Here is a 16615-nt window from a genome sequence, read left to right as displayed (position 1 = left end):
GAGCCAAATTTAGTTGTCATGACAATCATTTCAATGACCCTCTCTGCCCCTTTTTAATTTCAGCCCCATGAAAATGCCAAAAATGAAGCGTGTTCAGTTGAGTGGTGCGCAAAAGAGAAAACGTGCAAAAGAGAATGAGCAAAAGAATCTGCCTGTTGTAGCCAAGACAGGAAAGCTGACAGATTTCTTCTTACAAACTGCAGAGAAAGATGATCCTGATCAAAACCTGTATCAGTCTTCAGAGACAGGAAGTGAATCAAATCTATCTCCTTCATCAGAAACAGGCAGTGTTGGTGTAAGCCCAGATTTTCATGATGACGTTGCACATGATGAAGTGCCATAACCTGGACCTACTTCCACGACAAGATGTGTAAATGCTTTTGAACTGTCCAAGGAGTTTAGAGAACTGACCAAGGATGGAATGAACAAAGCTAAGGACCCAGGGTTATGGGATGATTTTTATGGTGATGATGTGACTTATTGGGGTGCTTGTGGACCCAGTGAATGTCAGCACCACAATGGGCCATTTGACAAATCGTGTCACAATTTCATCAGTGGGAAGCCAAAGAGATACTATTCACAGAAGATATTTGTTGGAATAAAAGCCAATGCTGAATACTACAAGAGAGAATGGCTGTTGTACTCTCCTTCAAAAGGATCAGTTTTTCAAGTCAAGTTAGCCTTTATTGGCATAAAATATATTGATATATATATCAGAGCAAATTGGTTAAAAAGAAAAAAAGATAAAATGGAACGATTGCATATATACATCAGGAAAAGCATAAACATAAACTATTTCTATGAGATCCTCTGGCATGCCTTTAAAACAGAATAAAGAAACTTAGCCACTTTCTCAGTGACACTAGATGAAGTATCATTCAAAAGATTATAGACCTTAAGTGCATCAGAACCATCAACCATGCTAACTAAAAGAGGATGTAAATATTTGTGACGAAGATCTGTATACAAATTACAATAAAGAAGAATATGGGTAACTGACTCCACACATTTTTGCTTACAGAGACAGTATCTGACTGAGTAGGCTGTCTTGTTAAATCTGCCATAAAGAATGGCAGAGGGCATGGCGTTGCATCTGGCAAGGGAAAAAGCTCTAGGCTGCTTTGGCACCTGCAAGATGGATAGATATGAGGCATTTTCCCAGCACTAAGAGAGATCTCAAAACTCAGTGGGGAACAAGTTTTCTTAGCCAGACTATATAGGTCATGGCGCTCAATATCTAGCAACCTGTTTTTAATTTGTTGGAATGAAGTGGTGAAGGACAGCATGGACAATAGTTCTAGGGATAAACCCATTGCTTTTATTTTTCTCTCAATCTGTGCTGACCAATTTGACAAATTAAATTCAGAGAACTATTGAGAGATATAGCTCCCCGGTTCAGAGTTGTAGTGCAAGTGTAGCCAGAATTTGAAGGTCATGAGCCATGCACTAGTAACCATTAAAGACATGCCAGTTTCTAAGCAGATAACTGCATACGGGACACATTTTGGCATGCCCAGAATTTTACACAAGAATTTGGATTGGACACGTTCAATACCACCTTCATAAGATCCAATCCAGATTGGGATGCCATACAGAAGTTGTGAAATCACTTTGGCTTTGAATATTTTTATGGCAGCTGGCACAAATTGCTTACCTCTGCCATAAAAAAGCGAGCTATGGCAGATGCACTGATGGTAGCTATCTTCACTGCATACTTGCGATGGGTAGACCAAGCCACACTATATTGAAAATAAATTCCTAAGTATTTAAAATACTTGACTTGGCAAGTTGGCTTAGGCTGAGTGGGCTGAAGTTGAACCCGATGAAGACAGAGGTCCTTTGCGTGGGTCGCGGCACTCTGGGAGGAGAAATTTCTCTCCCAGTTTTTGACAGTGTGCCGCTGAAAGCGGCGCATCGAGTCAGGAGCTTGGGAGTACTACTGGAGCCTTCACTATCAATGGAGGCCCAGATAGAAGCCACTGCCAAGTCGGCGTTTTTTCATCTGAAGTGGGCAAGGCAGTTGGCTCCCTTTCTAGAGTGTCGGGACCTAGCAACAGTGATCCATGCAACAGTCACCTCAAGATTGGATTACTGTAATGCCCTCTACATGGGGCTGCCTCTGTGCCGAACCCAGAAGCTGCAGCTGGTGCAGAACATGGCGGCTAGGCTGTTATTAGGGCTCCCAAAACGGGAGCACATACAGTCGGGGCTGCGCGGACTGCACTGGCTGCCAGTTGTATACCGGGGTTGTTACAAAGTGCTGGTTATCACCTTTAAAGCCCTATATGGTCGAGGACCTGCCTACCTGAAGGACCGTCTCTCCCCATATGAACCCCAGAGAGCACTGAGGTCAGCTGGGAAGAACCTGCTTACTATCCCCGGGCCGAAGGAGGCAAAATTAAAGAATACCCATATACGGGCCTTCTCCATTGCAGCTCCACACCTATGGAACCAGCTCCCTGAAGAAGTGTGGGCCCTGCGGAGCCTTGAACAGTTCTGCAGGGCCTGCAAGACCATCCTTTTTAGGATGGCCTTTACCTGACTGAACAACTGATGATTCGCCGTAAGTGATTCCGCCATAATATTTACACCTAATTGAGTAGCACCAGGAATGTTAATTTTAAGTGGAATGTTTTAAGTGAATGTGATTTTAAAACCTGTTGTATAATTTATTGTATGGATTGAGATGTTGTTAGCCGCCCTGAACCTGCTTTGGCGGGGAGGGCAAGATATAAATAAAATGTTATTATATTATTATTATCACCTTTTTTGTATAGCGGGACCACTATTACATTCAACCATGCCAAGGGAATTATGCCAGTTCGATCTACAATTGTAAACAGAGATGCAAGGGGAGAAGCCCACCAGTCTGGGTCTAATTTTAAGATTTCGGAGGAAATAGCATCCGGGCCAGGAGCCTTTATTAATCTCAGTTGTGTAATTAATTCTTTTATTTCCTCTGGAGGGACAGGATGCCAGTCAGATAAATCGGCTAGAAAAAAATCAGATGGTCCAGCAAGAGTTAGATCTTGATGGAACAGAACTGAGAAGTGCTGAAACCAAACATAAGAGGAAATGGCAGACATAGATGGCTCATTGGCCCGGAATGCACCCAAGACTATGGCCCAGAACTTATTAGAATTTTTAAGATAGTAGCATGGTATAGCTCTTCCCATTGAGTTTTAATATAATTGTGCCTCTTTTTTGTGATAAGGTGGTGCAACTGAGTCTTAAGCACAAAGTATTGTGATGGCAAGGTCAGGGCCTTTGAATTGCGGTATTGGTTGTAAACTTTACACAGAAGAGTTTTTGTTTCTTTACATTCTTGGTCGAACCATAGGGGTGTAGATTTTACTAGAATAGTTGCACCTCTGCTTGGGCACCCTGAACTGACACTCAGTGATTCAGAGATATAAGATGTTAAAGAATTGTAAGTTGAAACAGATACATTAGGGTCAGATGCACATATTAAAGAGGATCTGTATTCTACAGCAGGACCAGATCTGAAGAGCTGTTGGGTTTTCCAAACTGTGCAATCATTCCATGGAATTCTGGGCAATGTCAGTCTTGTAAGGTTGCAAGGACAAGTTACAGGAGGGATAAATGTGAGGACCAATTTGAAGAGTCAAAATGAGGGGGAAATGGTCTCTCTCTCGGCTTGGCTTCGCGAACGAAGATTTAAGAAGGGTGCAATAGTCCACGTCTGCTGCAGGCTCGCTGGTGGCTGACAAGACCAATGTGGGACAGGCAGGTCCGGCCACAGCGGCTGCAGGGAAAAGTCTGATTTAGGGTTGGTGCTGTAGCAGTGCGATTCTTCCTCAATCTCCTTTTGTCCTCAAGACCAGCTATGCGTGCGTTCTCAAAGGAAGAGACAGCCTGGTGGATGGTGTGCCTCCATGCTTTGCGATCTGAGGCTAGGTCAGACTACTGGTGATGGTTGATGTGACAGGTGCTAAGGGATTTCTTCAAGGAGTCCTTGTACCTCTTCTTTGGTGCCCCTCTATTTCGATGGCTGGTGGAGAGTTCGCCATACAGGGCAATCTTGGGAAGGCGGTGGTTTTCCATCCTAGAAATATGCCCTGCCCAGCGCAGCTGCGTCTTCAACAGCAGTGCCTCGATGCTGGTAACCTCCGCCCGCTTGAGGACTTCTGTGTTGGTCACAAAGTCACTCCAGTGGGTGTTGAGGATGGTGCGAAGGCAGCGCTGATGAAAGCGCTCAAGGAGTCGCAGGTGATGACGGTATAAAACCCACGATTCGGAGCCGTAGATGAGGGTTGTCATCACAATCGCTTTGTAAACATTGATCTTTGTGCCTTTTTTCAGATGCTTGTTGCTCCACACTCTTTTGTGCAGTCGGCCAAATGCACGGTTTGCCTTTGCCAGCCTGTTGTCAATCTCCTTGTCGATCTTGGCATCTGAGGAGATGATGCACCCAGGGTAGCTGAACTGCTGGACTGTCTTCAGAACTGATTCACCCACAGTGATGCAGGGAGGGTGATAATCTTCCTGGGGTGCAGGCTGGTGGAGAACTTCTGTCTTCTTCAGACTAACTTCTAGGCCGAATAGCTTGGCAGCCTCTGCAAAGCAGGACGTCATATGCTGCAGAGCTGATACCGAGTGGGAGACGAGTGCAGCATCATCAGCAAACAGTAGCTCTCGGATGAGTTTTTCCATTGTCTTGGAGTGGGCCTTTAGTCGACTCAGGTTGAACAGGCTGCCATCGGTGCGATAGTGGATGTAGACACCATCGTCATCATCTAGATCTACTGCGGCTCTTTGAAGCATCATGCTAAAGAAGATCGTAAAGAGAGTTGGCGCGAGAACGCAGCCTTGCTTTACACCTGTGCCTATTGGGAAGGGCTCCGAGAGGTCGTTGCAGTGTCTGACTTGGCCTCGTTGGTCTTCGTGTAGCTGGATGATCATGCTGAGGAACCTTGGGGGACATCCTAAACGTTCCAAGATTTGCCACAGGCCTTTCCTGCTAACGGTATCGAAAGCTTTGGTAAGGTCGACAAAAGTCACATACAGAGCCTTGTTCTGTTCCCTGCATTTCTCTTGGAGCTGCCTGAGAACAAATACCATGTCGGTGGTGCTCCTGTTAGCTCTGAAGCCGCACTGGCTCTCTGGGAGGAGTTCTTCTGCAATGGCGGGCACCAGTCTGTTCAGGAGTATTCTGGCAGGGATTTTGCCTGCGATGGAGAGCAGGGTTATCCCCCGGTAGTTGGAGCAGTCTGACTTTTCCCCTTTGTTCTTGTATAGGGTGATGATGATTGCATCGCGAAAGTCCTGTGGTAATTTGCCTTGTTCCCAGCAGGTGACAAGTACTTTGTGAAGTGAGCTATGTAGTACTGTGCCCCCATGCTTCCAGATCTCTGGTGGAATTCCATCAACTCCTGCTGCCTTGCCACTTTTCAGTTGCTTGATGGCTTTAACAGTCTCTTCTAGGGTGGGGATCTCATCCAACTCTGTTTTCACCGGTTGAAGTGGGGTGAGGTGGATTGCTGAATCTTGAACTACGCGGTTGGCACTGAAGAGAACCTGAAAATACTCCGACCACCGGTTCAGTATGGATGCCTTGTCTGTGAGGAGAACTTGGCCGTCTGCACTATGCAAGGGACTCTGAGCCTGATATGATGGACCATATACTGCCTTCAGGGCTTCGTAGAACCCTCTTAAATCACCAGTGTCTGCACACAGCTGGGTTCTCTCTGCAAGCTTGGTCCACCACTTGTTCTGAATGTCTCGAAGCTTGCGCTGGAGGTTGCTACATGCAGCGTGAAAGGTTGCTTTTTTCCCAGGACAGGAGGGCTGAGCAAGATGTGCTTGGTAGGCAGATCTCTTTTTTGCCAGTAATTCTTGGATCTCTTGATTGTTCTCATCAAACCAGTCCTTGTTCTTCCTTGTGGAGAACCCGAGAACTTCTTCAGAGATCTGCAGGATGGTAGTTTTTAGGTGTTCCCATAGTGCTTCTGGAGAAGGGTCTGTGGGGCAACTGGGGTCCTCAATTCTTGACTGGAGTTTTGCCTGGAAGGCAGCTTTAACTTCGGCTGACTGGAGGCTGCCAACCTGAAACTTCCTCCGAGGGATACCTCCTCTCTAATAATAAAATCCCCCAATGTAAAATCTTTGACATAAGGTTTCAATAAAGAAGAGATTAAAATGTAATCAATTATGCTACAGCCCCTTGGGGAGACAAAGGTGAATTCTCCTGAATTTGGGTAGCCAATCAAACCGTTTAACCAAATTCTGTTGTATTGCATACAGAATTTGGTAAGACAGATGCCTGCTGAATTTAGAAGGCTATCCTTGGAGTATCCTGGATAGGAGAAAATCGGTGGAAGGGTGTCATCTTGGTTAAAATCAAGAGCTTTAAAAATATGCTACAGTCCTTCCCTACCCTAGCATTAAAGTCACCCACTAGAATTATTTCTATAGTTGGAAATTTCCTCTCTAATTCCTCCACGAGTGTGGCCAATTATTCCCAATATTGCAAAGGAGTTAGCTTATCTAGAGAGGGTGATACATATACATTCACAATAATTAAAGAGAATTTTTTTAGGAGAAGCTTGACGACCTGCACCATAGAGATGTTTGCCTGTAGAGTGATGTGTTCCAGGGCAAAATGTGAGGAGACAAGTATAGACAATCCTGCTTGAAAACGTCCCCTTATATTACTCCTGAAGGCTGGGAGGGAATAGGACTTGTATCCTTCTAGTTGGATCTGGTGTGGAGTCCGGGTTTCTTGTAGTAGTATAACATCCTGAAGGCTGGGAGGGAATTGGATTTGTACCCTTCTAGTTGGATCTGGTGTGGAGTCCAGGTTTCTTGTAGTAGTATAACATCAAACCTCTTAAGATATCTTATAAACTCAGCATCCTTGGCCGTATTGTCAGCGGCCACATTCCAGGAGACGATCTTAATATCCAGAATGGTGAAGGGTTGTATTGCGAGAGTATGAAAGGGGTGGTGAGTCAGTCTTCTTTAGTTAGTTGTTCAAGGGTGCCATTGGTATCATGAAACACAGATCCATTACCCAAGCCACTCAAGATGTTCTTAATTAGCTGACTTGTATTTGGCCACACGATCTCACTATTGCTGCTCAGAAGGGGGTTCTCAGCCATTACTGGAGATGTATGAGCTTCAGCTTGTGTTGATGACTCAAGGTTCTCCTTGAGATCCAGTTTGCCTTCTATGGTGGAAATTAAATCAGTCTTCTCTTCAGGATAAACTTGTTGAAAGGGTGAGTGGTTTACTCCTGTTTTCCTTTGGTCTACCTCCATAGAAATGAGAGGAGTTAGAGGGACTGATAAAGCTGAACCATTCTCAAGAGCGTTGGGCATCATGAGCAGGTTAGATACTTGTTGTGTGTGATTGATTTTTGTTTTCAAAAGTTTCAAATGATTGCAAGTTGTTCCATAGATGGGAGGGCTGTGAAAGAGTTAATTAGATCCTGTTCTATGGAGTTCTCAAGAAGGAGATGCTCTGAAGCTGGGTTCAGGTAGAAAGGTGAATCACTGAGCCAAGTAACTCTGGTCTCCAGCTTTCATCATTCTTGCCTTGAAATTGATGTCCTCAAAGAGCTCTCTTTTTGCCAGTGGGGTAGCAGGCGGTTTATAAGAGAATTGACAAAGACCCTAGCTGGAAAAATCCCCTTGGTGTGAAGGAAGTCTTTCTGGGACTGCATCAGACTGGGGATCCTGGAACTGCTGAAAGTGAGCAAGATTCTTTGAGCCTGATTTGGGCTTGACATAACTAAGTCAATTGATGGTAATTTCCCCCTTAGAAGGGCTTTTTGATGGTAAGTATCCCATCGAATTGATTTCCATAAGAACTTCTTTCCTTTGTAAGGGCAGACAGTTAAACACACTTTGGAAGGTTGCAGCTTTAATTTTAATTGGGCTTCCTCCTCACACTGCTGCTGTACCAAGTTCTTCTTTGGACTTTTCAACTCTTCACTTGCTAATTTCCCAGGGTTTGTTTTAACTTTGGTATTTAGCAAGAATTTCTGAGATAAGTCGTCAATTTTATTTTCAATTTGTCTAAGTCTCTCAAAAATAGATTCAACAGTGTTAGCAGTTAGCTATATATGATCACTTGTAGCAAGTTCAAAGTCTTTGTCAACTGTTTGCATCAGGAGAGATTTATCTTCCCTCCCGTCAGTGGAGTTGGTATCTTCCTCAAGCTTTATGAGGGGTGTAAAGTGGTTGGAAGCTGGAATATCGCAGGTTGATGGGAGTAGACTTGAAGCATAGAAATCATTAATTTTAGTTTGTTTACATGCTGGCTGAGAGAAAGTCATCTAGGTCACGAGTTCTTTTGCTGATGCCCATAATGAAGAACTGGGATTCAGACCTATGCTCAGAAGGGGAGAGAAAAAAAAACTCTAAAAGCCACAAAGCCAGACACAAGGTATTGAGATTCTTTTTTAAAAAGAAAAGAAAAGCCTAGACCGTAGTTCAACTTTTTTCAGTAAAGGCTTTCCTTCTGCCGAGGTAAAAATCTCAAGGCTAAAATCTCCAGCAGTCAGAGACCAAATGTAAGGCAGTCAAAATGTCCGTGGGGAGTGAGGAGCAGCAGTCTCATTACTGTTTGCTCATTAAAAGCCCTCACTCCTCCCCCACCATTATAAAAGATTGCAGATAAGATTACTATAGGAGAATAAAGGAGTATAAAGGCTAAAACTGAAATAAAACCAAACAACAATACTCCCCTTCAACGGAGCTCAGTCAGCAGATGTCTGCTCCCTCCTGGGGATATTAAAAACCAATCAAAGGATCAGTTTACTGTTTTGTTTGTAAACTATTTGCACCCAAAAGGTCAACGCATTTTGCTAGAAATGAGGAATTCAGTGACTGGCGAAACACTGCTGTAATTGACAACCATGAAAAAAGTACAACTCACCAAGATGCCATGTTGACATATTTAATTCAGAAACAAGGCTTAGGCTTTACACAGCCACTGGAAAAACAAATTGAAGAGGAGTACAATTATTGGGAGAATGTGCTTCGGCATGTTGTAGCAATCATTTGCACACTGGCTGGATGAAGATTGGCATTCCGAGAAAAAGTGTAAAAATTTGGGTCTCTCAATAATGGGAATTATTTGGAGCTACTCAAATTGATAAGTCGATTTGACCCATTCTTGGCTGCTCACATATCACGGTATGGCAATGCTGGAAAAGGCAACCCTTCGTACCTGTCCAAAATGATATGTGAGGAACTTATTGAGTTAATTGCAAAGAAAGTGGACTCCATCATCATTGATGAAATTTATGTTTCTGGGTACTTCAGTCTGTCTTTGGACTCAACGCCTGATCTTTCACATGTTGACCAACTGAGCATGATGCTCAGATACTTGCAAGATGGACAGCCAGTTGAATGATTTATCACATTTTTGGAATTACAAAACCACACTGGTAAAGCTATGGCACAGCAGGTGTTGCAGTACTTATGCGATGACTGTAAGTTGCATTTTGCTAAATGCAGAGGACAGTCATATGACAATGCTGCCAACATGTCTGGATGTTACAATGGCATGCAGCAAAAACTTCTGGATGCAAATCAGTTTGCCATTTATGTATCCTGTGCAGCTCATTCACTAAACTTAGTTGGACAAAGTGCTGTGGATTGCTGTCAAGTTGCAGTAGATTTCTTTTCCACTGTACAACTGCTCTACACATTCTTTTCAGCCTCAACTGTTCGGTGGAGAATTTTCAAAGATTGCATTTGAAACAAAAAAGTGTTGAAATCACTTTCAAACACCAGGTGGGAAGCACATCCTGTGGCAAGTGCAGCAATTATAAACTCTTTCTTCAAGATTCTGGGAGCTTTGGAAGATTTATCAGATGACCAGTTGCAAAAAGGTGACACTAGAAGGGAGGCAAAGAATATTGCAAACAAGATGCAAGAACTGGAATTTGTGTTCATGCTACATTTTTTGAATGAAACTTTAGAAAAGTTTCATAAAACAAGTCAACTTCTTCAAAGTAAAAATTTGAACTTGCAAACGTGTGCAGATTTGTATTCATCATTGGCAGACCAGTTGCACACATCAAGATATGAGTTTGAGAGATTTGAATCACTTGCAAAGGGTATGCTCCCTGATGTAGAATACAAAGCAACTCAAATGAGTAAGCATATAAGAAAGCTAATGCTCAACAATGGAAATGCACCAGATGTCATTCTCAGTGCTAGAAACGAATTCTGTATCTCTGTTTATGTAATTGTTGAAAAGTTAGAAACGGAAATGAGGAGACAAAAGGTGTACGCTGAAATAGCAGACAGATTCTCTTGTCTGACAGATGTTCCTAATGCCACCCAACAAGGTGCTAATTCCCAGTTATCAGAAAGTGAAAGGTACTCAAAGACTTGTCAGACACTCATTGATGCTTATCCAGATGACATGAACAACACTGTCTACAGAGCTTCAGCAGTTCCATTCATATGTTCTTCATAAGTTTAAAACAATCAAGAAAACATCTTTCATTCACATGGAACTTTATAACACAATTACAGAACACAAACTAGAGAGTGACTTTCCAAATGCTGAAATTGCCTTAAGAATATTTTTAACATTAATGGTCACCAAATGCACAACAGAGAGGTCTTTCTCACAACTGAAACATGTAAAAAACCCAAATAGACCAGTTATGCTTCAAGAAAGACTCAACTCACTGTGTATATTAACAATTGAAGCAGGCATTTTGAGAAGTATTAATTTTGAGGATGTTATCAGTGATTTTGTGAAAATCAAATGTAAAAAAATGCCTTTCAGGTCATGAATATTGGAGCTTTGATACATTTAACTTGTGAAATATTAAAATAGATGTATTGCATTTTTGCAGAACTTTATGTAGCCCAAGCTTGGCTTAGTTTGTACAGTATATTGTGTTATCAAATGAATAAATTTTTGTATTGCTGCAACCTGCACTGTATATCTGGTCAGACAGGTCAACAACTAAAATGGACTGGGTCAGTGTGGAAAGGAGGGGGGCACCAAGATTAGTCAGTGCTTAGGTCAGTGAGCCCTAATCTGCCCCTGAGTTTTGGGCACCACATTTTAAGAAGGATATAGACAGAGGAGGGTCCAGAGGAGGGCAAATAAGATGGTGAGGGGTCTGAAGACCAAGTTCTATGAGGAAATGTTGAAGGAGCTGGGAATGTTTAGTCTGGAGAGGAGGTGGCAGAGAAGTGATATGATCACCATCTTCAAGTACTTGAAGGGCTGCCATCTAGAGGATGGTGTGAAATTATTTTCTGTGGCCCAGAAGGTAGGGCCAGAACCAATGGGTTGAAATTAAATCAAAAGAGTTTCCGGCTCAACATTAGGAAGAACTTCCTGACCGTTAGAGCGATTCCTCAGTGGAACAGTCTCTGTCCGTCTGCCTGTCATTGGCAGAGTCTCTGACAGTGGGAGGGTGTGAGGTGATTGACGGCCTCTCAGGCGTGGGTTTTCCACCCCCTCTCCCAGTCACCTTGTACGGTCTGGCCAATCCCATGGTCCCACACAAGCCTGTCCCACCCCCACCTCGACATCAAGCCAGGCTGCTCATACGCACATGCCCAGCCTCACTCCTGTTCCCTCCCCATATTGGTGGGACGTCTCTCCTTTGCCTTTGATGGTCTGCCTGTCATTGGCGCCATTCTCTGTCTTGGGGCGGGTTGGAGATGACTATCAGCTCTCTGGGGCCACCTCGCCCCACCCCTGACTGTCATGAGCCGCAGCGCATGCGCCAGGACTGGCTAATCCGGAGGAGGTGGGCTGGCCCTCCCCTCCAGCTGCCTTCACCTCTCTTGCATGCCTAAGTCAGTCCTACGCCAGTGGAGTTGCCATGGTGATAGTCTCCCTTGCAGCAAGCTACGCTTCTCCCCCACCAACGCTCCAGCATGCCGAAGTCCTCAGGAAATCTACTAGCGGCGCAACTGTTATGCTACGGCTGGCCACCACAGAGGTTAGGATTGGGCTGTAATTTGTTTAATTATGAGATGAGTTGGTTGATGTTAATGATTTTAAAATCTGATTTTTATTATTTATGTTTTAATTTATTCGCTGCCTTGGTGCCCCTTCTGAAAGCAGAAAGGCAAGGGAGAATTTTTGTAAAATAAAAAAAAAACTTAGCAAGTAGCTAAATTATTGCCAAGTTCTTAATCATAATGGTAATATTTCTTAATGCATGCAGTCTCTGTTAACATGGCAAAGTTCTATTTGTTTGCAGCGAAAATAATGAAATTCAAATCTAGTTTCATTTATCAAAAATTCTGGACCTGTATATTTATACACAACCACACCTTATTGTATAACATAATCTTTAGTATTCAGATTGGGGGGGAACTGTCCCAGAGGCGCTCACTTAACTGTGGGGTGCCCCAGGGAGCGGTTCTCTCCCCGATGTTATTTAACATCTATATGCGACCTCTTGCCCAGATTGCCCGAAGGTATGGGCTGGGGTGTCACCAGTATGCTGATGACACCCAGCTCTATCTACTTATGGACGGCCGACCGGTCTGCACCCCAGAAAACCTGGATCGGGCATTACAGGCCGTGGCTGAGTGGCTCAGACTGAGTGGACTGACACTGAATCCTGCGAAGACAGAGGTCCTTTGTTTGGGCCGTTGGGGACCGAGGGGGGGGGAATCCCCCTGCCAGCTTTTGACGGTGTACCGCTGAGGCCAGCGGACAGGGTCAGGAGCCTGGGGGTGCTATTGGAGCCGTCCCTAAAGATGGAGGCTCAGATAGCGGCCACTGCCAAGTCCGCGTTTTTTCATCTTAGACGGGCAAGGCAGTTGGCCCCCTTCCTGGCCCCCGACAACCTAGCAACAGTGATCCACGCCACGGTCACCTTGAGGTTGGATTACTGCAATGCCCTCTACATGGGGCTGCCCCTGTGCCGGACCCGGAAATTGCAGCTAGTGCATAATGCTGCGGCCCGGCTGTTACTGGGCCTCCCAAGGTGGGGGCACATCCGGCCGGGCCTTCGGGCTCTGCACTGGCTTCCAATAATATACCGAGTCCAGTACAAGGTGCTGGTCATCACCTTTAAAGCCCTATATGGCCTGGGACCTGCCTACCTGAGGGACCGTCTCTCCCCACACGTTCCCCAGAGAGTACTGAGGTCTGGCACTCAAAATCTGCTCACCATCCCCGGGCCCAAGGAAGTGCGTCTCAAGGCAACTAGAGTCAGGGCCTTTTCCACAATGGCCCCTATGTGGTGGAACCAGCTACCGGAAGAGGTGAGGGCCCTGCGCGATCTTGCTCAGTTCCGCAGGGCCTGTAAGACAACCCTCTTCCGGTTAGCCTATGCCTGATTAGATAATGTAGCTACCAGATTTCTGTGATTATACTGTATAGTTTTAATGTTATAATTTTAAGGTTTTTAGGTTTTAATTGTCTGATTTTAAATGTAATAACTTGCTCTGATTTTACTGTTTTATTGTCGTTGTAAGCCGCCCTGAGCCACTTGTGGGAAGGGCGGGATAGAAGTCACCAAATAAATAAATAAATAAAATAAAGAAGTACATCTATTAAAAAATATCCGTAATTACTGCAGATGGCATCTCTCTTGAGTGAGATACGATGTTGATATGATCAGACAAATAAAATTAAATGTCTGACACTCCAACTAAGGCTTGAATGTGAATCAAATTAAACTTAGATTGTGGATGATACACAGGCAAATGTGAGCCATTTGTATTGAAATTCAAATCCAGCATAAACTCCATTAACACGCTATTATTCTATTTCAGAACAAATGGAAAACTGCAGATGATTGAACATTGCCTTAAATATGTGCTTAATTGTGTAATATGAAAGCGGGGGGTAATTGGCCCCACAGTTGTTAAGTTAAGAAGGCAGTCTCTTTAAGAAGGCTCATGAACAGGGCTTTTTTTTGTAGCAGGAACTTCTTTGCATATTAGGCCACACCCCTGATGTAGCCAATCTTCCAAGTGTTTACAGCAGCCCCTGTAATAAGAGCCCTATAAACTCTTGGAGAATTGGCTACATCAGGGGTGTGTGTCCTAATATGCAAAAGAGTTCCTGCTACAAAAAAACCCCTGCTTACGAGATGATGCTTAACTTTCTTATTGATCTCTCCTATACTGTCAAGACTTATGTCCCTCTCAGTCAGGATTATCTGCACAACTATGTGGGTCACATGAATTTCTTCCTATATTACATTTAGAGAGATTTTGGGAGGTAGCACTGGAGGCCAGCTGTCAGTGATGGTGTAACTTCACTTCTGAGAAAAACCTTCACTTCTGAGAAAAACCTAGAAGGGATTTCATGCTCCTCTAGGAGTCAACAGAAACTCCACAGTAAAACCCAAAGTGACATTACTCCATTAGCTCTTTTTGTTTTCTCCCACTGCCATTTGTTAGTGGGAAACCAAAAGAGGAGCATGGGATTCCCTGCCCCCACCAGAGAACTAGCAACCTTAATTACATTTAAACAAGATTTTTATTTCCATGACCTCTCTCCCTTACATATCATAGAGTTTTCTATAACTTTTTGTCTAACTGCCAAAGCAAGCAAATACTTGATATTATATATTGCATATTCATATATGGATTATGTTAAGTAACGTTTTCTATAACTCAGGTTTATGATTTTATTAATAACCTCATCAATATATCTATTTCTCAACTATGGATACTTAGATCTGCCATTTAGGGTCACAATGATAGGAGGAAACCACAAAAACGGGGGGGGGGGGGGTTAAAAAACCCAAACCAGACCATTGCTACACTGGGTTGGGGGGAAGATGACCAGGCAGTAGTGCTGGAGGCAGGCAGGTCTGCAAGGATGACAGGAAACTTCCTCCACATGACCAACTTGCTCTCATCTGCTTCTAACCTTCAAGCTGGAGGAGGATTGATGGTTGAGAAGGAGATTGGGGACACCTTCACCAGCCACCTCCCTCCAGCATAGTCATCTTATTCTTGGTAGCCAGCAATTGAGGAGGAAGTTTGGCTGAAGTGGCAGCTGTGGAGGTAGGCAGGCGAGAAGGGGCCTCCTCATCCACCTGGCCACCTCTAGTCCTGTCACCTCAGCCATCCTCCCTAAACTTTACCATTCATCTCTGACTGCTGAGAGTGAGGTAACAACAGTGGAGATGGTTGGGTGAGTGAGAAGGCTCAGACACTTGCCCACCTTCAATACCATCACCTCAGTCTTAGAGAACAACAGCTGAAGGGAAAATATGGAGAGGTAGCTGAGGTGACAGCACTGGAGGTGGGCAGGTGGTGAGTAGGAGCAGATAGAGCTGAAGGGAGAGTGGCTGGGTAGAATGGCAAGGGGACTGTGGGCAGGCAGAGCGGTGAGGAGAGGGGTAAGTGGGCAGAATGGTGGGAGGGTAAGCAGAGCAGCAAAGAGGGGGTGGTGGGCAGAGAGGTGAGAAGAGGGTGGGTAAGCAGAATGGTGAGGGCGGGGTAGTAAGCAGGCAGCATGATAAGGAAAGGGGTGGGTGATCAGACTGAGAAAAGAGGCTGCAACAGGAGGCTAAGGGAGAGGTGGGCCAGTGTTGCATTAGGGGGTGTAGAAGAACAGTATGGACAGAAAAAGATGGGAGGAGGTAGTGGCAGTGAGAGGAAAGGGTAGAGAAAGGTGGCTGTCAGATGTCAGAAGCCAGAGGATAAAAGGACCAGTGAGGAAATTTTCCTGTGAGTTTCTCACAGATCCTTGCTGGTTTACATATAATTTTTAATGATGCTATACAACAACCTTAGGAGGCAGGGATAGTCATAATCTACCCATGGAATCCATGTCTGAACATCTATTTTCTGATTTTAAAACTTACTTCTTTGGAAGTTTCAGCTTCTTTACTCTTTCTTCAGCATGCTCATCTGCAATTCCAACATGACAACCTAATGCCAACAAGGTTCTAGAGAAAAAAAAAATCAGTAACAGCTTTTAGAGACACATGGTGGAGACACAAGACAGAGATATAACTGGCATGGAGAGGGTATTTGCAAAACTCACAACTTCCTAGAATTCATAGTCTGGAAATACCCATTTAATCTTGTTTTTAAAATACATCACTCATTGTGAATTCTCCATTCTGAAATTGTAAAAATCTAAGAATGCATTTTACAGCTCATACCTTCATAAAACACTTACATATACATATTTGTATCACTTACTTATATATATCCTGCAATGTACAAAAAAAAAATAAGATTTCCCTAAAGAAAACTCATATTAAAAAAAAATTGCATCAAGAAATTATGAAAGCATGCTTAACTGCAGCAGTGTTTCCCAAATGCAACAGATACAGGTGCATTTACAGCTTCTGCTAGGAAAAGGAAATAAGGATAGAACCTTCAGAAGTTATTGCCACAGCAACCAGCAGAGAAGGATCTGTATTACAACACTGATTAATATAGCCCATCACACCAATGGACACTTTACTTGCCCTATATAAAGCAAAATCAAGAGACTGTTTAAAGAGTTCATATGCAGAGGTTTACTTACACACTTACTTCAAAATAAAAAGAAGCATTGTGTACTTAAAAGAGTAATAGATTTATTGAAGCAAAAAACCCATAATATTCATGGGCTGGAGGCCACAAAAAGGAAAGCATCAGTCAATGAAAACAGAAAGCAAGAACAAAAAACATTC

The 16615-nt window shown here is 43.8% G+C and overlaps 1 protein-coding gene across 4 annotated transcripts in view; it reads right to left on the bottom strand.

Moving 5' to 3' along the window:
• Positions 1-16615, bottom strand: part of RYR2 (ryanodine receptor 2) — a 757628-nt gene that overhangs the window by 380118 nt on the left and 360895 nt on the right. For all 4 annotated transcript variants that reach the window (XM_060243352.1, XM_060243324.1, XM_060243334.1 and 1 more), the window contains one exon: positions 15794-15877. In XM_060243352.1, the coding sequence (XP_060099335.1) occupies positions 15794-15877 (84 nt within the window). The remainder of the gene's footprint in view (positions 1-15793; positions 15878-16615) is intronic.

This window comes from Heteronotia binoei, chromosome 1, assembly GCF_032191835.1.
Source record: "Heteronotia binoei isolate CCM8104 ecotype False Entrance Well chromosome 1, APGP_CSIRO_Hbin_v1, whole genome shotgun sequence".
In the NCBI taxonomy this organism is placed as follows: Eukaryota; Metazoa; Chordata; class Lepidosauria; order Squamata; family Gekkonidae; genus Heteronotia; species Heteronotia binoei.
Note: the sequence above shows the minus strand (reverse complement) of the source record. Positions and strands in the feature narration are given on the sequence as shown.